The sequence below is a fragment of the Candoia aspera genome, chromosome 8, assembly GCF_035149785.1.
Source record: "Candoia aspera isolate rCanAsp1 chromosome 8, rCanAsp1.hap2, whole genome shotgun sequence".
Lineage (NCBI taxonomy): Eukaryota > Metazoa > Chordata > Lepidosauria > Squamata > Boidae > Candoia > Candoia aspera.
The window spans coordinates 31,318,741-31,343,281 of record NC_086160.1 but is presented as its reverse complement, the minus strand read 5'-3'; the positions used below and the strand labels follow the sequence as shown (position 1 = coordinate 31,343,281).

Here is a 24,541-nt window from a genome sequence, read left to right as displayed (position 1 = left end):
AGGAAAAAACTTGAGTTAAAAGTCTAAAACATGGACCTACATAAAGGTTTTGACATCTTTCCACTGCAGAGGGCAAATTATCTCTGTGTTAGTGGCTTCTTTCTTGCTTGCAATAATTGTAATAAAGAGAGGAATTAGCCAATTTTGTCTGGGACTCTTCTGCTGAGTTAGCCTATTCCTGAATGAGGAGTTAACTGCCTGGAAAGCTGCAATTTATTGCTGACCTCTGGTGTGAATGAGTGAGCCCTGACAATAGAAAAGGGCAAAAAACCAAAAATTTGTGTTATTACAGAGCAATAAATGCTCCTTTAAAAAGTGTCTTGTATGAACAGATACAATATTTTATATGGCTAAAGCTGTAATTCTTCATTTCTGAAATAACTCAGTATCTGTATAGGACCTTAACAGAAGAAAAAGGTTTATGTGCATCCTACATCTGAATGTTTGTGTCATAATGTCTACTTCCAGGTTTCAGTGCTATCATCTTTTCTCTTATTGCGTTAGTACAATAAGTAAGTGTTGATTGATTGATTGATTGATTGATTGATAGATTATGTGCCATCAAGACAGTCTCAACTCCCAGCAAACACATAGATTTTCTCCATGATGATCTATCCCTAACTTGGTCCTTCAGCTCTTCCAACAGTGCATTCATCACCACTGTGCCTGAGTCCATCCACCTTGTTGCTGGTCATCTTCTTTTCTTTCTTTCCATCTTTCCCAGTGTTAGAGTCTTTTCTAGAGAGCTGGGTCATATATGTGTCCAAAGTAGGATAATTTGAGCCTGGTCATTTGTGCCTTGAGTGGGAACTCTGGGTTGATTTGTTTGATGATCCATTTGTTTGCTTTCTTCCAAGTGTCTAAGATTGACATTCAGCTCTAAAATTCTGGTTAGTGGGCTTCATGGAATTCATATCTTAGTTAAAGAAACTAAATTGATATAATTCTGCGTCATCACTTAACAGATTTACGAACTTGGCCTGAGTTTAGCAGCCTTTTGATGGAGTGGGCACCATTTTTTTAAAGAGGAAAATAGCTACAAACTCACCAAATCCCACAAGATTTCAATGACGTGTCCACAAAATTTTGCAGCTATTACTTATTTATTTATTATGGGGTGAGGGTGGAATTTTGTGGGTGCTATTCCACTGTAGTGGTCACAGGCATTTCATAAGCATTGGTGTCCCTTAATATGCTCCTCTGCCTGAACTATCTTACAATACGGTCATGCAGGGACGGAGAACAGATTTCACATATTTTCACTAGGAAAATAGATAAATATTCTAATACATGCTCTTTGGCATCCTGGTCTCAACCCTACCATGAATTCTATTTTGGTTTATTTTCTATTCTGTCTTTCAGGAATCTACAGTTTGGATTGATACAAAGTAGAATATATGAGTAATTAAAAGAGGAAACTGGGATTTTATTAAAGTCATAAGATATACATAACTGCTTTAAAAAATGTTTATGCATGCATCTACCTTGCTCTTCAGCCTCCCTATATATGCAGTCCATATATGCCAAGAGGCAGCATGAATTGGCCCTAATTTTGGATTCATCTGCTTTGATCCTTTTTTAAAAAAAATATTTAATTAGCATACTACTTCTCATACATAATATGGCTTTATGAACCTGTAACTTTATGAATCTGTTCTTTCACTTTTATTTCAGCTGCCTGTGGGGGACTTCTAACAAAGCTGAACGGGACCTTAACAACACCAGGATGGCCCAAGGAATATCCTCCTAATAAAAACTGTGTGTGGCAACTTGTTGCTCCTGCCCAGTACAGAATCTCAGTGAAGTTTGAGTTCTTTGAACTGGAAGGGAATGAAGTAAGTTAATGACAGCTGTAGCTGATACTTGCTTATATAATCAACAATAGCAGAATATAAAATACATCCCATCAGTGAAAAATCCTCCTAATTTGTGTTTTCTTATTGGTTCTTATTCTTATTTCTTGGAGCTGTTTCCTGGATTTCTTAAGAACATATGGAAAAATAAATACACTAAAAAATTACAAGCCTACCAAATTAAGCATGTTGATCCCATTATTTTAGTATGTAAATTATGTGCATGCTGAAATAATCTACTTGAAATCAAGCACATGAATGAAATCATGATCACATTTTTAAAATCCACTTTGAGACTGGAGGCTTTGGGATAAATACAAATGAATGAAATACACATGAATGAAATCATGATCACATTTTTAAAATAATTAAAAACACACATCAACAGAATATCAAAATTCCAGGTCCTGCATTATTTTTAGAAAGTCAGGAATTAGAATTCCTAAGGGCCAGAGAAGATTAATATGACCAAATGTTAAGTCTTTCCACAGAGAATTATCATTCTTCCAGTACCACTAAGAAAATAAGATTTTGGCTAACGAATTAATAAGAGTTTTCCAACTTATTTTAAAACCAGTGTACACACATAGGAAATAGTAATGATTCAGGTAACTAAAACAGAAATTTACTTTTTAAAATTAAACCAAACATCAGGAAGTACCAGAGAAGGCAATTCAAAATGAACAAATATAGGTATAACAATATTTTTTGCATTAAGCACTATTATTAATAGCAAAGAACAGCTGAGCTGATCTTAAGATCCTGGGGTAGGACAGACTAGGGTTCCAAGTCTGTCACTTGTTAATTGGAACTAAGAAACGTGGTATCTTTTCTAAAAGAATTTAAATGCTGCCCTCTTCCCCACAGTCACTCAAGAAAAACCACTGTTCAAAGCTTCTTGTGTATTTGGTCAATAATCTGCATTATATATGGAAATATGGTATAATGAGTAATGTGAAAAAAAAGGTGAAAGGTCCCCTGTGCAAGCACCGAATCACATCTGACCCTTTGGGGGGATGCTGCTTTCACGACGTTTTCTTGGCAGACTATAGCGGGCTGGTTTGCCATTGCCTTCCCCAGTCGTCACCTTCCTCAGCAAGCTGGGTACTCATTTTACCGACCTTGGAAGGATGGAAGGCTGAGTTGACCTGAGCCAGCTACCTGAGAATCCAGCTTCTGCTGGGATTGAACTCGGGTCGTGGGGAGAGTTTTGGTTGCAATACTGCCGCCTACCACTCTGTGCCACACAAGGCTGTTAATGAGTAACGTAAGCAATAAAATAAAGAAAAAGATAAACCACATTATCTCTTATGCTGGAAGGTATAAATTGAAAATAAATATATCTCTTTGTTGCATTGGGATTAATACTGACATTTCATTTTTTAGGTGTGCAAATACGATTATGTGGAAATCCGTAGTGGCCTTTCTACTGATTCCAAACCATATGGCAAATTTTGTGGAACAGAAGTGCCTGAAGTTATCACATCCCAGTATAACAACATGAGAATTGAGTTCAGATCAGATAACACAGTTTCAAAAAAAGGTTTCAAAGCTCACTTCTTCTCAGGTATTAAAACAAATGCAATAGGTGTGATCTCTATGAATGTTTGGGGGTTTGCAAATACAACAAAGAGTTTTCAGTATCTTTTTTCCAGGATAAGATTTGTTTATGCTTCTCACTTTTTGGTTCTAATGAAGATGAATGGCTCTTCTCTTAATCAGTTCAGTTTCAATTTTCCACTCAATTAAATAAGTTAATATTAATTTTAAGACTTAGACTATAATTATCATGACAAGGAACTATATCACTATCCAGATTCCATCATTCATTTATCTTCCTATGTTGGCTTTCCTTTATTTGCATTAATTTTCTCTAGGTGTTAGAATTTTTTTTCTCCTTAAAAAATGACATGTTTCCCCACATTATAAAAGATGCACAGAAACTCCAGCAAAGGTTTAGTATGAAAATTCAGAAAAAGAGAACAGATTACTTCCTTTTTTAACCTCTGATACTTAATTTATAATGTTATAGCACAATCCTATATAATCCCTATAATTTGGGAATAAATATTGTAGAATTCAGTGGAAATATATTTTGAGTAGCCCTATATAAATTCTGTACAAAAAATTATCTAGGGTGATATAAACATTATATAAATCATATATATTGATTTATTATTTATTATTAGTGATTTTGACCTATGAGACAATTGCGTTCAAGTCAAGGAAAAGCTAACCAGCACACAGTTCCCTGTTGATCATTCTGCTTGGCTCTTTCTTCTACCATTCAGGAGAAAGTTTTCACAGGGACTTAAATCTAACTAAACCATCCAGTGCCTTTATATGAAAAATAGCAGTAGATATTCTCTGCAGAGTAAATACGTTGTATATTTTATAGATAAAGATGAATGTTCAAAGGACAATGGTGGCTGCCAGCATGAATGTATTAACACTTTTGGAAGCTATGTATGTCAATGTCGCAATGGATTTGTTCTTCATGAAAACAAACATGACTGCAAGGAAGGTAAGAAGTAGCATGACAGAGAAGCTCACTTTGAAAGAAGTTTCTTGAGTGCATTTTAACTTCTGCATGTATCCCTATATTTGCACCTGTTCTAAGATTGTAAGATACTCCATGGAAAAGTGTTATGCAAAAGGCTATACAAAATATTCAGATACTGTATGATCACTATACCTCAAACTCAGTGGACATCTCTTCTGTGCATGCACGTGAATGTATGAATGAGTGAGTGAGTTAATGAATGGATCATTAAAGCAGCCACACAAAACATTCAGGAGGAGGAGGATTCCTTACTTCTCAAATGGTTTACACAACCCACAAAACTAATATTTTTCAGAAGAGATGGGCGGTGATAGAAATTTGAAATAAATAAATAAATAAAATTATGGATTATTGTATATTATTCTCAGTAATGAGTTTGCTAATCATAAATGCTGATAATTAAGACAATAATTACACGGTATCAGTTTCTAGCAAATGCTTCCTTTTTTTCACAAAGTAGAGAATTAATATCTTGGTTGTCTAGATGTGTAATATCATATATTTTCACTCAGTTCATTGATGCTCTCTATCCATCATTAATGCAGCTGAATGTGAGCAGAGAATCCACAGCCCAAATGGAATTATCACAAGCCCTAACTGGCCTGACAAGTACCCAAGCAGAAAGGAATGCACCTGGGAAATAAGTGCCACACCTGGTCACAGAGTCAAAATAGTAAGTGAATAGTTAATAGTTTGCTGTTTATTCGTTTAGTCGCTTCCGACTCTTCGTGACTTCATGGACCAGCCCACGCCAGACCTTCCTGTCGGTCGTCAACACCCCCAGCTCCCCCAGGGATGAGTCCGTCACCTCTAGAATATCATAGTTAATAGTAGTAACAAATTTATCAGAAGTTTAACTTGAATCAGCAATATTGTTAATCAAGGTAAAATTGAATCAACAGACTGTTAGAGTATTGCTTTGTCAATAAGTATGCTAGATTAGAGGCCCCTGATATGTGCCAAGATTCATATTCTTATTCCAAAAGCAAAATATTATTTTCAGGTTGCATGGACACACAAGTAACATGTGCCAGGAGCACCTCACAATAGAGAGCAAATGTGCAAGCCAAGAAAAGATGTGATTGGTTTGAGGTATTCTTGACCCATGCTACATGTATGTCCATGTGTGCTCTGAATCCTTTCTGCCCTTCAGATCCGGATCTATGCACAGTGCTTGGCCCCAACAGTATATCCATGCTGTGAGTATACCAGCAGATCTCCTGTCTGGTGCTACCCAGGCTCCATCCCCACTTGAATTCTTTATTTTCCAATTGGCTACACAACCATATTGTGAATGGAGAAGTCCTACTCCACAACATGCAATCTTGGTTCTAAATGTACAAGTGACCAAAATGGTTAGAGACTTCTGTGCTGAAAGTAAAATATGCACAGGGAAGTTGAAATGGTATTTTGCACATTATAATATAACGGTTTGTAGTTACATGATTTTATTTAAAAATGTTTTAAAATATTATGGTTGGAAATTCAGTAAAGGAATTCAGTTGGGAATTCAGTAAAGGAATTTACTGAGTGGGGTTGAAATTACTTTATTTATTGAGTGTGGCTGAAGAACCATTGATGAGGCCAAAAATAATCCTATCATATGGGAAGTATTGGACATGTGTAAAAGTTGACAACTTGTTCAGGGTTTGCATTAAAAGAACAGAGTGTTTGACATTTTCTCTACCTTATTTAGAATTTTTATCACATAGCTTTGATTCATTTGGTTGGGAAGTTTTTTTTTTTTTTTCTCACTGTCATTTAGTGGCACTTTACCTCACTTAATTTAAATAACTCAAGAATCAGCTACATTCTCAATGCATCAAAAAATAGCATCATTTATTTTAAGCTCATTTTGCACTTTATCAACTTCCTGACTTTGCAGTGTTGCTTATCCATCATCTACCAGTCACCCTATAAGTCACTAATCTTTGCCTCTAAGGTTACCTGCTTGTGCTGCCAGAGGAAAAGGACAAGATGCCCCATTCCCTTTGATTCCTCATGAGAAGATAGTGGTTGAATCACATCCACACAAGCAACAGGGTAGGGTCCTACACCTCAGTTGAGGCTAGCAGGTTCTCTGACTTCTAAGAATATTTTGAGGACACTTGCCTAACATTATATTAGTAGCAAAAAGTGAGGCAGCAATAGGAGAGGCATCTTGCTTGAAGGCTCTTGGCCTCCTTTATAAGAATTCTGGGAGCTGAGTTCTTGAGTTCTTTGAATGGACTCGTAAAAGGGTCATTTGGCACTGTGGTTTATAATGAATTGCCCTAGCAAAATTCAAGGGGATGAGAAGAGGCTTACCATCAGCTTGAAATGATGCAACATATACACACACATAAATATATGTATTCTGAAATGTGTGTATGCAATTAAAAATGCATTTTCAACTAACAATTGTGCTGAAGGAAGAAAGACATCATTTTTATTTGCAAAATGCAGCTTGCTTCTTTACCAAGGTGAGCAGCTCTGGTAAACATTTCCAAAAATGGCATGGCATTCCAATCGTTTTTATACCACTCCTTTAGATTGTATTGAGAATTGAGAGATAAATTAGTTACCTACCTCCCTACTAGGATCTACTGTGTGATATTTTTGTATGGTATATAAAACATTTTAAAAGGAATGTTTTCTTCAAGTATTCATGAGTTAAATGTATTACTTAGACAATAAAAGACCTTTAATTTAACTGTATTGAATGCAGTGCAATACTATTGCCCTTGAGGAAAAATACAGTTATGATGAAATGTACAATTTAACTGTAAAATTCTAAGAGTACAGTCCTGTAGTATTTATCTTGGAGAATTTTTTTTTTTCAAAAACAATGGGACAACTGAGTGATATGCATGGAATTGTGCTGTAAGCCCACAATTCTACAAACATTGCCTTGAAAGAAATCCCATTGAAACATGCTTCCTTTTGTGCTTACATCATAGAATTGCACAGTAAAGCTAAAAGCTCTTCCATGGCGCTAGGAATACTTCCAGATGAGTCTGTTCACTATGCAGCCATTCTGCCATCCTTAGAGTTTTTTGGGCTCTAGACAATCTAATTATTCACCTGTCCTCTTCCCGCCCCCCCCCCCATCATTTCACCCATCTTTTCCCTGAGCCTAAAAAAATATTTCCTAAAAGACGAAACAGCATAGCCATGTAATGCTTTTGACTGGTAGCATTAGCAGTCCTCCATTGCAAGAATCACTTTAGTCATACTTAGAAAAGATCCATTACATACATGAGAAGTCAATTAATTATGGCCTGCAGGTTGAATAGATCTAATTCTCTTCTTAATAGAGGTGATCTACTGTAGATGTCAAATAGCACAATGATTGGCCCTGTGAAAGTTGTAATGGTGAACAAAATTTATGACTGGCAACTGGGATAGCATTTCAGTTGTTTATACTGCATCTGCAGCTTCCTTCTATTAATAAGAATGTCTGATCTTTCTTAACAAAGTATGTCAGGGGAAAGTATCACTCTTTCAGTGTGCAATACTTTGTGCTTATTCTGATTATTTTCATTTTACTGCCAAAATGTCAACACTTGAGCGATATGAAATTTCTCAAGGACAGCTGTTAATATAAAGTGGCAACACATTGTACTTTGGCTGACTTCCATTAGGGAGTCAGTAGATTAGAACAGCCTTATTGTCCAATACAGTTTAACAGAAAATCTCTTTGCTCTGAATTTGATTCTTACTGGGTTTCATTCCTTTTAAATACTACCTCTTAGTACGTTAACTTTATTTGCCAGAAGTTTCTTCTGATGCTTTTGTTCCTATTCGATGTTTTAATGTATGATGGAATTTTTGTTTCCCCTGGAGTAATTCAGATATGTTATTCACCCAACTTCTGTGCTCACAAATTTAGTGGAGAATTTTGAACGGCTTGTTTCTGTCTCATTCAAGTTTTAACTATGTTCATCTTCACAGACTTTTCATGCTGACAGAGGAAAATCAGAAGGAATTCTATTATCCATGGTTTTTCTTAACTGCTGAAGGAGGCTTGAAAATTACTTACAGTATATTGAACAAGGGAAAATGATGTATAGGGATGAAAAGAAAAGAATTCTTTGAATTTTTAGTTTTATGTAAATTTCCTTCTTCTAAAAATTTGAATATTTACAAAGCCAACCAAAACACCAAAATATTTTTGTTTTAGTTGTGGCCACTTAACTGAATGCATTTTTAAAAGCACTAAACTGTTGTCTTAAAATTATAACATGTTTCAGAAACTTTCCTTTGCCATTCTTATGTGCTTCCAGTTATCTGAAAAACATGAACATCTTATAAAGTTGAAAGAATCGACAAGTATTAGACATCTATATTCAAGATTTTCTTGCTTCTTTCATGGATAGTTAATAGGAGTAAATATCTTAATATTTTTAGTGTGAATCATGATTGCTAACTCAGAAATCTATTAAGAGTATAGTCTTTCCAGTATTTTTGCTAATCAGATCCAATGCATAAGAAATGCATTGCAATAAATCTCCAAAGTTCTCATAAATACATCTTACACATGGGCTGAAATAATTTCCATAATTTCATTGTTTTGCTTCTTCCAATACCACCCTATCTTTTAATGTTTAGAATGATTCTGATCAGCAAGACTGTACTCAGGACACATTTAAGTTCTGAATTAATATTTTGCTATTTTTTCAGGTTTTTATTGAGTTTGAAATCGAACAACATCAGGAATGTGCTTATGACCATCTGGAGGTATTTGATGGAGAAAATGAAAAATTCCCAATTCTGGGACGTTTATGTGGAAATAAGATACCAGATCCTCTTATTGCTACAGGAAATAAAATGTTCCTTCGATTTGTCTCTGATGCATCAGTTCAAAGAAAAGGGTTCCAAGCAACCCATTCAACAGGTGTGAGAATAATTCCTGCTAACTTCAGTGGATGCAAGTTTAACATTGTTATGGGTGAAAGTTTAATTAGGTTCCTTGTGCAGAAAACAGAATACATTTTAAATTAATATTCTTAATACAATAGAAGACCTTTTAATAATCCATTTTCTTATTTCTGGGAAAACAAAATCTGTTTGTCTTTCTGCAGAATATATTTTAAATCAAGCTGGGTGATCACAGAGAATCAAAAGTCGTTTATTAAAAAAAAGCCCCTGCCAACAATTAGGGTTCCTGCCTGCTGCAATCAGATGTCTAGTGATCTCTGTTTCTTTGTTTATACTGACATCTAGTGGTTTTTCTTTTGTTTGTGGTGCATCTCAATCATGGTAGAAAATAAATCTGATCCCTTTCAAAACTAGACTCTTTTTCTTTCCCCACCTTGAACAGAGTGTGGTGGTCGCCTGCAAGCTGAAAGCAAGACAAGAGATCTTTACTCTCATGCTCAGTTTGGTGATAATAATTATCCAGTTCAAGCAGACTGCGAATGGTTACTGGTGTCAGACCACGGCTATCGAATAGAGTTAACTTTTCAGACTTTTGAGGTGGAAGAAGAAGCAGACTGCGGCTATGACTATTTAGAAATCTTTGATGGTCATGATACATCTGCTCTGAGGATTGGCCGGTTTTGTGGATCAGGGGTAGGTCACCTTTAAGTTTTGCAATTATCAAATTTCTCCATAAAATACCAGAACAGTAAATGGAAATGTGTAATGGAGATATCTATGCATTAACATCTTTCTGTTGCTTTCCATTTTTATCTAGCAGAACTCCATGCCCACACAGTTTATCAAACAAAAATCCCTCTGAGTATAAAAGAAGCTTCAGCGCAGTGGAAGGATTGTTGTCTGGGAAAAGAAAATTCAATTCCTGCAACTTGTGCTCAGAAAAGTTCAGTTGAAGTAGTTTGCTGGATTGTAGCCAGTATTTTAGCTTTTTGCAATCAAAGTATTTGTTACTTAAAGCTAACAGAATCAAATAGTTTGTTTTTGACAAGGCTGATTTTGTTATTGAGAAGTGGTTAGACAGAAACAATATGTAAAGGAGCAGTACAGAAGAATTAGAATTTTAGGCATTCATTCTATTTTCGTTTAAAATGATTTCAGAGATGCTGCCTGAAAACAGAAAGCAAAACAATAGTGGTAACTACATTTTTCACTTAATATAAAATCATTCCTACATTTTTTTTTTGCTTAAAATTAGTACTAAATAAAAATGGAAGTTTTCCTGTGAGATTGACTGTAATGCTTTCAAAATGTTTTTTCTATATTTCCATTTCACTGGGACCTTTAACTTGGGATAAAAGTTAGTTTAATTTAAATGGAACAGTCTCACTCTAACTTCTAAAGCAAGTGATCATAGATCATTAGCAAAAGGATGCACAACTTCAGGCTGCAAATCACATGAAGCTCTCCAATCTCTTGCGTGCAGCTCTCAGAGCCCTTCAGATTAGCTTTATTCAATGAGTTTATTATCAAAGCATAACAACAAAAACTAGAAAAATCAAAACATTGTTAAAAAAAACCCAAGCATATGAAAAAGAAAAAAACAAAGAGAGAAGAAATTTCGAGAAAAAGGGATTGCATGGATTCCAAAGGAAAAATACAAAAATTTTAAATATTCAATATTCTACCAAAATGATATTTGTCCACACAAGGTAAACAATTGGGAAAAACGTTTTCATGATATTGCTAATATAAGCTGAGCACATCAAAATTAATTTATTCATTAATATAGGGCTTTATAAAGCTCTTTTTGAGTATGTTATTTTTTCACCTGTGTCCAAATACCACTGTTCTAATGAAATACCTATTTTAGTTTTTACAGTATTTTGATATAAAAAACCTGGCAGGTAATGACAGGACTTGCATTGATTTCTTAAGCTGCTTTATATTTGTATATCTTAGCTTAGTTAATGAACAGTGAGATTAATTCATTGTGAAAGATTGTTGGGTAATTTCTTCACATTTCAGTCAAAAGGACTGTCTAATTGAGTATTGCCATCACAGATGATAATATGTACTAATTTGCTTACAATCCACTAACACAACATGAAAGAGTTATAATTTATATACTGCAATTTTAGACAAATAAAGTAACATCTCTGGATCATATTTCTGGCCAATTCTTGATGATTTGATGAAATAGATTTAAAAGATCTATATTTAATTAAGCAAATATAAACTTAATTTTTTAAAAAAGAAATTTTTATCCTGTGTGTCCTCCTTTTTGCTTTACCAGTCTTTTGGAGTGTAGCCCCTGGCAAAGCATACAAAAGCCAAATGCAATCCTTAACCCCCATAAAATAATATAATGTATTATATATTGGCAGCCCTAAATGAACAGAGTATTTTTTAAAAAAATATTTATTTATTTAATTTTTATAGCCACCCATCTCAACAAGTGACTCTTTAAACTATCAGGCTCTTGTTTTAAAAAGGCTCAGGGTACAAAAAGAAAGGAGATTCGTCTCTGTATATTAATATCATTGAATAAAAATTGTTAGAAAATGATAATTTTTCTTTGTGTAGACAGGCACAGAATGTCCTAAGACAAACACAACCATTTCATACTTTCTTTTGTTATTTCTAGTTCAAGGAAGACTTAGGCAAACTTGTCTTTAAGTGAAGATGGAAAAGTGGAGAAAGAATTCTTCTGGTTCTTTTTCAGTTTTCTTTGTCCACAGAACAGGTGAAATACAGAGTCTAGGCAGGGTAGTTTTGAGTGGAAAAAAATGACATGAAGGGAATGGCTTACCCAGTTCTTACCCCTTTTTTTTCACATGTGCTTCAGACTGCCTTGGCTTTAACTAAAAATGGAGAAAAAAGTTACAGCATATGGCTACATGTCAAGGCAGCCACGCTCAGAATAAGACTCAGACTCACTTAGAAGGTCTAAGGATTTCTGGTTTTATTTGAACGGTGTGCATGCAAAGAGAAAGACGGGAATCCTTATGTGGTGACAGGGTGCCCTGTTTATACTTTGCTGGCGGACGTCGTGCTTCTCCACCCTTGGGCCAGGACCAGATGGGTGCTTGAGACCTCGATGCGTCAGCTGATGGGCAATCCCGGCGATCTCCTTTGTCTCCCTGTCTTCGTCCGGACCGGGTGTGTCCTCTGAAGGTGTTTCCCCGATCTTCTGATATGCGTTAATTACTGCCTGATGGGTGCTCCCATTATGTTGGGCATTACTCTGTGGATATGCATGCCTGAGGGAGGTGTGAACGCATCCCCGGGGGACATGGGAAGGCATTCCCCTTGCCTTTTGATGGGTGCTAAGCTTGGTCTGAAGGGCTTATCTATTGTGTTGGGGGTTCCCTTCTGGATTATGGGTGCTTGAGTGATTTAGGGATTATGCTTATCCCTTCCTCTTACCTAATGTGCATGTTCCCCGTTGTGATGCACATATGCCTTGCAACGGGGAACATGACATGCTGCCCCCCAAAGAAAATCTTAGGGTGCTGGTTTGGATGGGTATGCTTCATGGAAGTTCTTTACCAACCTTTTGGCTGAGACATGTTGGGCTTGGACCCACTCTGGGTGTGGGAAATGCCTCCATTTGACCAGGTATTGTAGCGTGCCCCTTTGCCTCCTGGAGTCAAGTATTTCTTGGATTTCAAAATGCTGTTGCCCATCTATCATAATGGGTGGAGGCGGGGGGGTTTCTGTGTGCCATTTCGAAGGGGTGGCTGGTTTCAGGAGGGCACAGTGGAAAACTGGGTGTATGCGCCTTAGATTGTGGGGTAAGTCCAGTTTGAAAGTGACTGGGTTAATAATTTCTGTGATGGGGAATGGTCCGATAAATTTGGGTGCCAATTTCTTGGAGGGCTGAGGGGATTTGATGAACTTAGTGGAGAGGTAGACCCTATCTCCCACTTTGTAGTTTGGTTGCGCCGCCCTGTGATTGTCTGCAAACTTCTTCTATGTAGCTTGTGCATCTGCCAGGGCTAGCTGGATGATGGGCCAAACCGTAGCCAGTTGAGCTGCCCAGTCATCTGGAGAACATGGTGGGGTGTCTGGTTGGGGCAGTTCCGGGATTGGCACAAAGTCTCTGCCATAAACCACCTTGAAGGGTGTGTGACCTGTGCTTTGGTGTACCGCGTTGTTGTAGGCCACCTCTGCAAAAGGAAGCAGGTCCACCCAATTGTCCTGTTGGTAGTTAATAAATGCCTGCAGGAACTGCTCCAAGGTAGAGTTGAGGATCTCTGTAGAGCCGTCTGTGTGGGGGTGCCAAGCCGTTGACAGTGCTTGCTTCGTGCCAATGAGGTTTAGGAACTCTTTCCAGAACCTGGAGGTAAATTGTGTGCCCCTATCTGTCACCAAATGGTAGGGGGCGCTGTGGATTTTGTAGATATGGGTGAGGAACATGAGTGCCAGTTGCTGTGCAGAGGGGATGGATGCACAGGGTATGAAGTGTGCCTGCTTGGAAAAATAGTCTTTTACCACCCAGATTACTGTTTTCCTTTGGCTGGGTGGCAGGTCGACTATGAAGTCCATAGAAATCTCCTCCCAGGGGTGGGAGGGGCTTGCTACTTTCTGCAGCAGTCCTTGGGGTTTCCCCACCTTCCGTTTAGACCTTGCACATGTGGGGCAGGATGTTACGTAATCCTTGATGTCTTTTCTGAGGGTGGGCCACCAGAATCGCCTCCTGATTAAATGTAGAGTTTTTACGAACCCAAATGTCCAGCTGTTTTATCATCATGGGAGCGGTTTAACACCTCCGCTCTCAATGGTTCTGGTACGTATAGGGCTTTTTGTTTCCATGCGAGCCCATGCGTAATAGATACATGGTGTTGGTTGTTTTGCAACCATCTATCTTTTTCGAGGGCTTGGGCGAGTCTTTGTTGCCAGTCCTGTGAAGTTGACCTGCACCTTCCCCCGTTTGCCGGTGGTTGCTCTGAGGCGCGTCGGGTTTTAGTCTGGCTGCGTGTGACAGCAGGGCAGCCAAGCTGTGTGTCTGTCCATACAGTCCCCACAATGTCCGGTGCTTGGCCAGCATCTTGAGATCGTCGGGAAAGGGCATCCGCCAGGAAGTTTTTCCTCCCCGGGATGAACTTAAGTTTAAAATTGAATCTGCTGAAGAATTGCACCCAGCGTACTTACTTTGGACTGAGGCGTTTCGGGGTGCTGAAAGCCTCCAGGTTTTTGTGGTCAGTCCAGACCTCGAAAGGGTAGGAGGCCCCTTCTAGGAGGTGCGTCCACGTTTCCAGGGCTGCCTTGACCGCGAACGCCTCCTTCTCCCACACGTGCCATCTCCTTTCCATTTCCGAGAACTTGTGGGAGAGGTACGCACAGGGCTTCAGCTGATTGTCAAAATCGCGCTGAAGGAGGAGCGCTCCGATAGAAAAGTCTGAGGCGTCTACCTGTACAACAAAGGGTCTGGCGGGGTCGGGATGCTGTAATACTGGCTCTGCCGTGAAGAGGCTTTTTAGGCGTTCGAAAGCCGTTTGACAATCAGCTGTCCAGTTTAATAGTGCCCCCGGGTTTTGTGATTTACGGGTGTCTCCCAGGCCCTTTGTCCAGAGGAGGTTAGTCAGCGGCAGCACAATTTCCGCTAGCCCCTGGATGAAACCCCTGTAGAAATTCGTGAACCCCAGGAAACTTTGAAGTTGTCTCCTTGTGCGCGGGCGCTCCCACGCTTGTATAGCCTGGACCTTACTGGGGTCCATTTCGATCCCCCTTGCCGAGATTCAGTAGCCGAGGTAGTCGATTTGCTCCTTGTTAAATTCACACTCGGAGAGCTTTGCGTATAGCTCTGCCTTGCGGAGTTTCGTGAGCACTGACTTTACGAGGTGTTCGTGCTCGGCTTCGTTCTCAGAATAAATTAAAACATCATCCAGGTAAACAAGCACCCCCTTAAACAAGTGGTTGTGCAAGACCTCATTGATTGGCTGCATGAACACGCCCGGTGCCCCAGCTAACCCGAATGGTAGAACTCGGTATTGGAATGACCCTAGAGGGCAATTGAAAGCCGTTTTCCATTTGTCCCCCTTCTTTATTCGAATCCGGAAGTAGGCTTCCCTGAGGTCTAATTTTGTGAATATTTTTCCCTTTGCAAGGTGGACTAGAATGTCCTTTATTATGGGCATAGGGTATTTATTTGAAACGGACACGGCATTGAGCCCACGGTAATCTGTGCAGAGCCGGAGGGACCCGTCCTTCTTTTCCCAAAAAAGGAACGGGGCTCCAACTGGCGAGTTAGCCGGTTCGATAAACCCCTGTGCCAAATTTTTGTCAATAAAGTCCCTTAATGCCGCCAACTCCCTTTGTGTCATGGCATATATTTTTGGCTTTGGTAAGGTTGCCCCTGGGATCAATTCAATGGTGCAGTCTGTTTTTCTATGGGGGGGGGGGGAGTTTGTCAGCCTCCTTTTCCCCGAAAACATCAGCAAAGTCTTTGTATCTGGCAGGCAGACCCTCCGGGGTTTCTGCCTCCAGGTGCATTGAGGTTGTTGTTGCCCTCCCCATTGTGGTGTGGGGAACCCGATCTCCTGTGGGTACTTTGTAACACCCGTCTGAAAAGGTGATCTCTCTTGTCACCCAATTTATTTGGGGGTTGTGATGCCCCAGCCACGGGATCCCTAGTATGAGTAGAGGTTGACCCACCGGTGCCATGATGAAAGGGAGGCTTTCCTCGTGGTTGCCGAGCCTCATCGCAACTCTCTCTGTGTATTGGGTGACCGGGCACCCTCCCGCTGCTGATCCGTCCAACTGCATGAACACCAGTTGGTGCTGAAGTGAATAGCAGCAGAGGTTAAGCGCGGCCACCAGGTCTGGGTGCATGAGGCATTTCGAACAACCCGAGTCGATCAGCGCCCAAACCTTCTCTGTTTTCCCCCTGTGGGCCAGGGTGGCTCTCACATATAGGGTCGGGCAGTTGTCACTCACCCCAAAGTCGTTGAGCCCTTTGTTATCTTCCACCTGTCTTTTGGCGCTCTTCAAGGCAGGTGGCTGGCGTTTCCCGCCGGTTCGTCGCTTCCGCTTTCCTCGTCATTGGTGACATCAGGGAATTCCCTTGCCGAGGTTTCCCCCTTCGCGGCTGGCCTTTTCTTTGGCATTGGGGCTGGTTTGTTGGGAACCTTTCCCTGGCTGTCTCTTGTCTTTGCTTTCGGGCAAGCCGCAGCCTTGTGGTTTGCCTCTCCACACTTGAAGCACTGCCCCTGGGCAAACACATGCTCTCGTTCCTCCCCACAGGGTCGGGTCGCCGGTGTCGCTGGAGCACCACCGGATCAGGGTCCTCTGGCTGTTGCTGCAGTTTGTAGGGACCTCTGGACATGCCGAAAGGTTTCTTGAGCGTTCTCCGCCTTTCCTGCCAGCCAAATCCATTCGCGGAGGGTGGTGGGGTCATCCCGGTTTAGCGCCCATCTTAAAACATTTAAATTAACTCCCTCATTGAATTTTTCCATGAGGGTGGATTGTGACCAGTTCTGCACTTTGCCCGCAAGCGCTTGGAACTCGCTTGCGTAAGCCGCCATGGAGCACTGCCCTTGCCTGATTTGCCGTAGTGCTCTCTTTGCCGTTTCGGTCTCGAGGGGGTCTCTGAAGTGGGAGTCCAGAGCACCCAGGAACGCGTCCACATGTTTGAGTTCTGGGGCGTCTGCCTGGCATAGATGGACGTACCAGTCAGCCGCCCTCCCCCTGAGTCTGTTGGCAATGGCGTTGATCTTTCCCTGTTCTGTCCATAAGCAGGGTCCATATTCAGCCATGTAGTTCCTCGCGTTGATGAGGAAGAACGACAACATGGCTGGGTCGCCATTGAATCTTGCCACGAGGTCTCTCACTTCCATCGTGGGTGGGCTCCAGGGCGCCTCCAGATGTGTGGTCCTTCTCCCCTCTGGTAGGAAGCTGTCATCCCGATGTGGGGATTCCCTCGCCCAGCCTCCAGGTGGTGTCGGCTCAGCATCCATTTGCCTCCAGCCTCTTCCCAGCTGACGCCCTGCAGAATAGGGGGGCGGGGGAAACCCTCTCCCAGGCAACCCAGTGTGGTGTGCTCCAGCGTGGTCAGCTCCCTCGTCCCGTGCTGCGCCCTGCCACTGCAGCTGCCATGCTTCGGGGTCAAGCAGCGGTGGGGACGAGCTTCTGGCGCTCCGTTCGCACTCACCCCGGTCGCTGCCTCCGCGCTCCAATGCTAGTTCTGCCAGGAGCCGCTCGATCCGTGCCAGGCGTGCTTCCGTGGCTCCGCAGCACCAGTTCTCCGTGGCGCCTCCCATGGCTTGCCTGCTCCGCCAGTGATCTCCGCCCCTCGCTGCGGGTGTGTTCCATTGTTCCCATGCCGCTTCGGCCATCTCGGGTAGGGATTCCCCCATTGAGTCGAGGGTGACCCATTCCGCCTGCGACTCACCGGTGGTCATCCCGGTCACGCTGCGGCTGGGTTCCTCCCCCACTGGGCATCTGCTGGTCCTTACTGCGAGATTGCGGGTGCTGTCGCCGGTTCCCGGGTGCCGCTTCATCGCTGCGTTGATCCCTCACAGACAAGTCTGGAAAGGTGCTAGTGAAAAAAATTTGGGGGGGATTCCCATCTTTATGTCAAAGCAGCCACACTCAGAATAAGACTCAGACTCACTTAGAAGGTCTAAGGATTTCTGGTTTTATTTGAATGGTGTGCGTGCAAAGAGAAAGACGGGAATCCTTATGTGGTGACAGGGTGCCCTGTTTATACTTTGCTGGCAGACGTCGTGCTTCTCCACCCTCAGGCCAGGACCGGATGGGTGCTTGAGACCTCGATGCATCAGCTGATGGGCGATCCCGGCGATCTCCTTTGTCTCCCTGTCTTCATCCAGATCGGGTTTGTCCTCTGAAGGTGTTTCCCCGATCTTCTGATATGCGTTAATTACTGCCTGATGGGTGCTCCCATTATGTTGGGCATTACTCTGTGGATATGCGTGCCTGAGGGAGGTGTGAACGCATCCCCGGGGGACACGGGAAGGCGTTCCCCTTGCCTTTTGATGGGTGCTAAGCTTGGTCTGAACGGCTTATCTATTGTGTTGGGGGTTCCCTTCTGGATTATGGGTGCTTGAGTGATTTAGGGATTATGCTTATCCCTTCCTCTTACCTAATGTGCATGTTCCCCGTTGTGATGCACATATGCCTTGCAATGGGGAACATGACCCTACATGTGTTATTTCAACTTTAAAGTTAAATATAAACCAAGCAGTAGTATTTTGTTCACTGGCGATAGCACAAGAAACGTAAACTGTCATAGTGTATTTTATTAAAAATAAATACATAGTATTTCAGATAAAACAACACTGTTAATTGCTACAGTCTGAATGATTGATTGATTGTTGTTTCTAAGATAGCCTTGGTAAGCCTCTCTTTTCTTCTTCCTCCTGCAGCCCCCAGAAGAAATTTATTCAGCAGGTGATTCTATTTTACTCCATTTTCATACAGATGATACAATTAACAAAAAAGGTTTTCATATACGATACAAAAGTATAAAATATCAAGATAATGTTCACACCAAAAAATAACACAAGACCCCTTAAGCCATAAAATGAGACAGAGAATGACTGTTTTGAAGGGATGGAGGGGTTCTTTAAAAAAATACTGACAATATTAGTAAAAAGCAAAGACTTTTAGCCCAAACAGAAAGAAAACTGAAACATCTCACTGTTAAACATACTTCTGTAGAGGAAGAGACATTATGGTGATAACATACGGTCTCCATTCATGGTTGTCTTTGCAAAGCTGGTGAAAAGACATTGCATGCTTCCAAGGAGACTGTAAGAGCTTTGTTCACAGCTTGACAAATGTCATGGTTGTTTCCAACTTCAACAACAGGAAAAGATCCTGCTGACTGTAACTTTTTGACAAGTGACTTGAATCCAGGAGAGGAGAAAAGCTCACCTTCTACAGGTCATGCACTTGAAATATTGTCTTTGTATTTTTCTTATTCTAATTGCATTGGTGGCATATCCAAGATTTAAAATGTACAAATAAAATCAGGAGAAGAGGAAATCTGAATTTTTCCATCACTCCGCTTATTAATATAAAAACTGGAAAACTGTATCTGCAAAATCATTAAATCTGTGGACAGTTTTGGTTACAATAATATAATAGAATGGATCATTTTATATCCATGGTAACTATGAATACATTCAGACTTTGGATATTGTCAGTGACTGAGTATATTAAGTGTATTACTGCTGAAGTACTGTAGTATGCTGAGCTTTCACATTAGACTAAGAACCAAATCAGAATTGGTCTTTTGCCAACCTATGGCAGACCTTTTCCCAGTGAGCAACAAAAGGAATCAGGACCAGAGTAAGCCAAAACATCAATCATGAATTTAATTTCAGTGGTAAAAATGAACTGTTAATCTGCATTTCCTTGGAAATGTTTGTGAATGAACTAATTATTATATTTTAGACCAATCACAATGAAAAAAGAGTGGTTTCCCAAAAACTAGGTTTCCCAAGCAATTGAAAAAAAGAGATTTTTTTTTTCCTTTTGTGGTGGCAAAGATTATTTCTATGGTGCTATTCCATGAACTTTAAAAGAAACCCCTATATCCCAAGATACTAGATTTTTGAGCCGATAACCTGCTGATCAGAAATGACTCATTATGCCTCATTGCATGTTAAAAGGGACAACTTTCTAGGCATGAGAAAAGGATTATTTCAGTGGCAGCACAAACTCTGTGGAACAAACTACAATTGCCTTAGAATATTTGTACATGATCATACAGATCTTCTTGTAGATATATATCTGATTTGATAAAGTTAATGGCAACTTGAACATTTTAGATGTATGTTCACAAAAATGATCCTTAAGCAAATTGCCATCCACAGAGCAAGATCATCAGTTGTAAATACAGCACAGCAGACTTGTTACCAATGTAGAATATGTTACTTTTAGAAGTTTTATTGTATGTGCTTTAGGCCATACATGGATTTAGTCATAATGTATATGCATCATGTAAGTTAGTATGAATGAATAAGAGTGAGAAGTGTTGTGTATGTATGGACAGGTAAATTGTACTTCATGTGCCAAGTTCTACCACAATCTCAACTGAGTGTAGCAACTTCTTTAAAGCTTTCATAAACAGGACTGTAATAAAAAATCAAGAGCTAATAGAAATGTTTATGTTCCATTAAAGAACTATTTTGATATCATTTGATGTTGGTTGCTATTTTGTTTAGTTTTTATTTCCTTACCAGGATAAATACACTGGCATTAATATTTTTTAAAAAAAACAATAATAAAATAAAACTAAGCATGTGTAGGTCTCATTGCTTCTATTTAACAGCTGTTTCATTTAGTAAATGACAAAAAACTTGCAGTCTTTATTCAGGAGATGGCTGACAAACTGGTGAAATATGGGTGCATTGTATAATGCACACAACCCCAAACTAGCAAAGACACTTTAGTGCATTGTTCAAACCCAGGGTGTATGGTTAATTCATGATTCACTGTATCGCTTAAAATTCATTATATACATTGTATTACTCAGAAAATGGAGTAAACAATGGTTAAACTAACCATGTACAAGCATGTTCTGTGAACACAACCAAAGTTTTCTCATAGGAAGAGTAGATTATTGAAGCTTGAAGAAGCAATCGTCAAGTTGAGCTTTATTGCATATTATAATAAGTACAGAATAGCAGAGGATGTATGTTGCGACAAGAGCAATTTGCTTTTCCAGTGCTTATTAGTGGTAATGCAAGTTACACAGCTCAGTATGTCTTTGCTAATGGTCAAACCCATGAAGTTCTTGAAGCACACAGTGGTGTGTCTGTGTGTGTACACACAACACACACACACACACACATGGCACTGAAGCAGAAGCAAGTTAGGAAAGAATAACTGTGAACATACAAAAGAAAAAAAGTTTTGTATATAACTTTTGCTTCAACAACCTTCTTGAACATTTGGCAGAGTTCTACTGAGATCATGTTAGCTGATTTGGATATACAATTTTGATAGGAGAAATCCAGGCTGTGTGTTCAAGTAGATATCTTCCGAAGTCAAGCACATGTTAGCAATAATTTTATAGTTCTGAATGTAGGATATTTGTATCATGAATTGTGTTAGTTTATTTAACAAGTTTACATTAGGGTTGCCATGGCAGTCGTTTTCTTGAGAGTATTTCTTCTATCAAGAACTCTGTACTGTGAGCTTTTTGTGTTATTGCTGAAAGGCTTGAAAAAATTGTTGAGAAATGTACTAATGCATTATTGCCCAAATTGAATAAAAATCCTTCAAAATATCCATTATCAAAAGGTATCTAATTCTCTTCAGTCTATGCAAAATGGAATCATTCCTGAATATTAACTATTTTCTACTTAGTTATGCTGTCCTTTCTTGATTTAATGTTACACAATTAGTAAGAGATTTGTCAAATGTTTATCTTGAACATAGTTTTAGTTAACAGGACAGTTACATTCAGAGGCTCTAAAATGTGAAGATTGCACTCCAGCCCTTCATAATGCAGCCTGATCTGCACATTCTGGAAGTACAGAAGTTTTACAATTAAATGCAGAGGTAGCACTTGGAAAGAAAAGGAGAGGTCCTCTTTTGGTCATAATTTTCAACTGAAGCAGGAACTTTGCATTCTGGAGGACACTTGCATATTTTTTAAAAAAATACACGGAAAGACTATTCATATTAGAAATGTTAACAACCACACCATCTGTTGCTATGTATAACAGCATTTTGATTGCTAGTAGCTTTAATATGTGCATCTGAGTATCTCCTGCCCCCCCATTTAAGAAAAGAAAAGACTGCTGGCTTTGTGGTATAACTATAATTAAAGTTATCACAAAAACATTCTGCACTCATAAAAAGGCCTTTTACCATGTCAGCTCTGCCTCAGTACTAAGATTACTGTGAAATAGATCCTCATCCACATTTAGGTTATGTTTTATCATAATTCTTTATTTGAATCAATTCAGTATTCAGAATGTTCTTCATTAAAAACACAGGGTAATAGAAGCCCTGTTTCTTTGTATATACTGTATGGCGACAACATGCATCTACAAACAGACCAAGCTTTGATCATGATGCCACACCTACTGATTTTGACCTCCACCCCCCACTCCCCCATGGACAGCCATCGCTATAGGTAATGCTCTAATAAACAATGCTGGGTAAACCAAAAATTAAAATGAATTAAATGGCTGACTGAAGAAGACTAAAAAGCAGCACAGATACCAGTTGCTCCCTTGTACTTAAGTTTTATTAGGCATCATTCTAACATAGGTACTATCAAATATTACCTGGGCATTAATATAACAAAAGCATGTTTTCATTTGTCATAGCATTCTCAGACATATGGATTTTTTGTACTCAACTATTAATATATATGGTTTTCAATGTACAGTTCATCAATAGAACTTTTTCTAGAAAAATTTTCCCAATTTTTCTTTTTAAATGAAACATTTCCCACTTTATATTCACTTTAATATAAATTACCCCTATGTGCACATTGGAATTATCAGCAGTATATGTATTTTTCCCACAAATACCATAAATACAATTTATTTATTTATTTATTTATTTATTTATTTATTTATTTTCTATTCTGCTTTTATTGTTTTTATAAACAACTCAAGGCAGCAAACATACCTAATACTCCTTCCTCCTTCTATTTTCCCCCACAACAACAACCCTGTGTCGTGAGTTGGGCTGAGAGAGAGGGACTAGCCCAAGGTCATCCAGCTGTCTTTCATGCCTAAGGTGGGACTAGAACTCACAGTCTCTTGGTTTCTAGCCCGTTGCCGTAACGGCTAGACCAAACTGGCTCTCTGTATTATGTGTACCAAACAGCTTTCTCTATTCAGGTTTCCCAATATACAGATTCATTTTTTGCAGATGAAGTGTACTGTGAATTGTCAGCATCTGTGACAATTCATTTCGGTTGCATTTTTTGACCTCTGTATTATTTTCTGTGATATAATAAATAACTGCAAAATAACTGAAAAGGATTTCGAACAATTTATTTCCTTGCTATGTTTTTTTGTGTAAATTGAAGCACCTTGCAAAGAAAAGTAGGAATATGAACTTTCCAGGAAAATAGAATGATGAAAATGATGAAACATTCCACTGTTACCTTTATTTCCCAGAATTAAGAGGAAATAATCTTGGGACTTGGATTCTTGAGGATTTTCAGACAAAGGTTTTATGTGCAATTTCCCTGTCTCAGAATAAGGAGGGAGGATCCAGATGCTTTTTGCTCCTGTATATACCCATTGTAGTTTTATTTACCATTTGAGACCAAGGTTTAAAAACTTAACAATACTACAGTATCTCAAATATAAAACAACAATAAATGTGTACAGAAAAGCTGAAACAATTAGTAGTGCAAGGGATTCACCAGGTAACTTCTACAAGGTGCTGTTATAAATTTGGAAATGGCTGAAGTTTGGTCTTGCATGATGATGAATGCCCATTCATTAAAATATTTAAACATCTGTGTCCGTCTGTCTATGGCAACAAATGACTTTTTCTTTTTTTCTTTTTTCTTTTGCTCTAGAGAGCTCATTGAAAATAGCATCTCTGAAACAAGGTTTCCCTTCAGCACCATAACTTTTACAAACTCTTACCATGTTACTTTGCAAATTTCATCTGTCAAGCACTGTGAAAATGTTCAATGGCAGCTGGCTGAGTTTGGTACTAACTACATCATATAGTACAATCTAGACCAAGTTACATACATTCTTTTTGCACTGAATTATAGAAATTTTGTTTTTTTCTCTCTAGGCCAGCAGTGACATCATCCATCCCATAAGTAACAGTCACTTAAATCTTAGAATTCAAACACATTTATGCTATTTTACTCTTTGTATAGACAGCTCTGACAGTATTTTGATAATGTTCTCACAAGTGGAGTGTGGCTCATGGATCCAGGGATTGGGTGATATGAGGGATCTTCAAAAATGCAGTGATATACAGGGTTTTGTATGTTTCAGATATGACTTGGATCTTGTGCAAGTACAAGTACTGCAGTTTCCTGTTATTCATCCAAGTTGCCAGATTTTTTAGACTTCCATGCAAGCCAGAATCAAAGGTGCAATTGCTTTAAATGTTCATTGACTTTAATAAACAGACTTCTTAAAGCAGCCACATCCTTTTTGAGAACATATGGAAACCTGAAAAAAAAAAGCTGTTTTAATGAATAGAAGAAAGGTGCTGTGCTCATCCAAGGGCTGAAGCTGTTCATCCAAATCATTTCTGAAGAGTTCACAGCCCTACTGAATTGCCACTTTCTGGACAA

At 39.4% G+C, this 24,541-nt stretch overlaps 1 protein-coding gene across 1 annotated transcript in view; it reads left to right on the top strand.

Moving 5' to 3' along the window:
- Positions 1 to 20,441, top strand: part of TLL1 (tolloid like 1) — a 150,809-nt gene extending 130,368 nt beyond the window's left edge. The window contains exons 15-21 of the mRNA XM_063310035.1: positions 1,675 to 1,835; positions 3,240 to 3,420; positions 4,252 to 4,377; positions 4,962 to 5,089; positions 9,079 to 9,292; positions 9,719 to 9,969; positions 18,663 to 20,441. Of these exons, the coding sequence (XP_063166105.1) occupies positions 1,675 to 1,835; positions 3,240 to 3,420; positions 4,252 to 4,377; positions 4,962 to 5,089; positions 9,079 to 9,292; positions 9,719 to 9,969; positions 18,663 to 18,797 (1,196 nt within the window). The 3' untranslated portion in view covers positions 18,798 to 20,441. The remainder of the gene's footprint in view (positions 1 to 1,674; positions 1,836 to 3,239; positions 3,421 to 4,251; positions 4,378 to 4,961; positions 5,090 to 9,078; positions 9,293 to 9,718; positions 9,970 to 18,662) is intronic.
- The last annotated feature ends 4,100 nt before the right edge of the window (positions 20,442 to 24,541 follow it).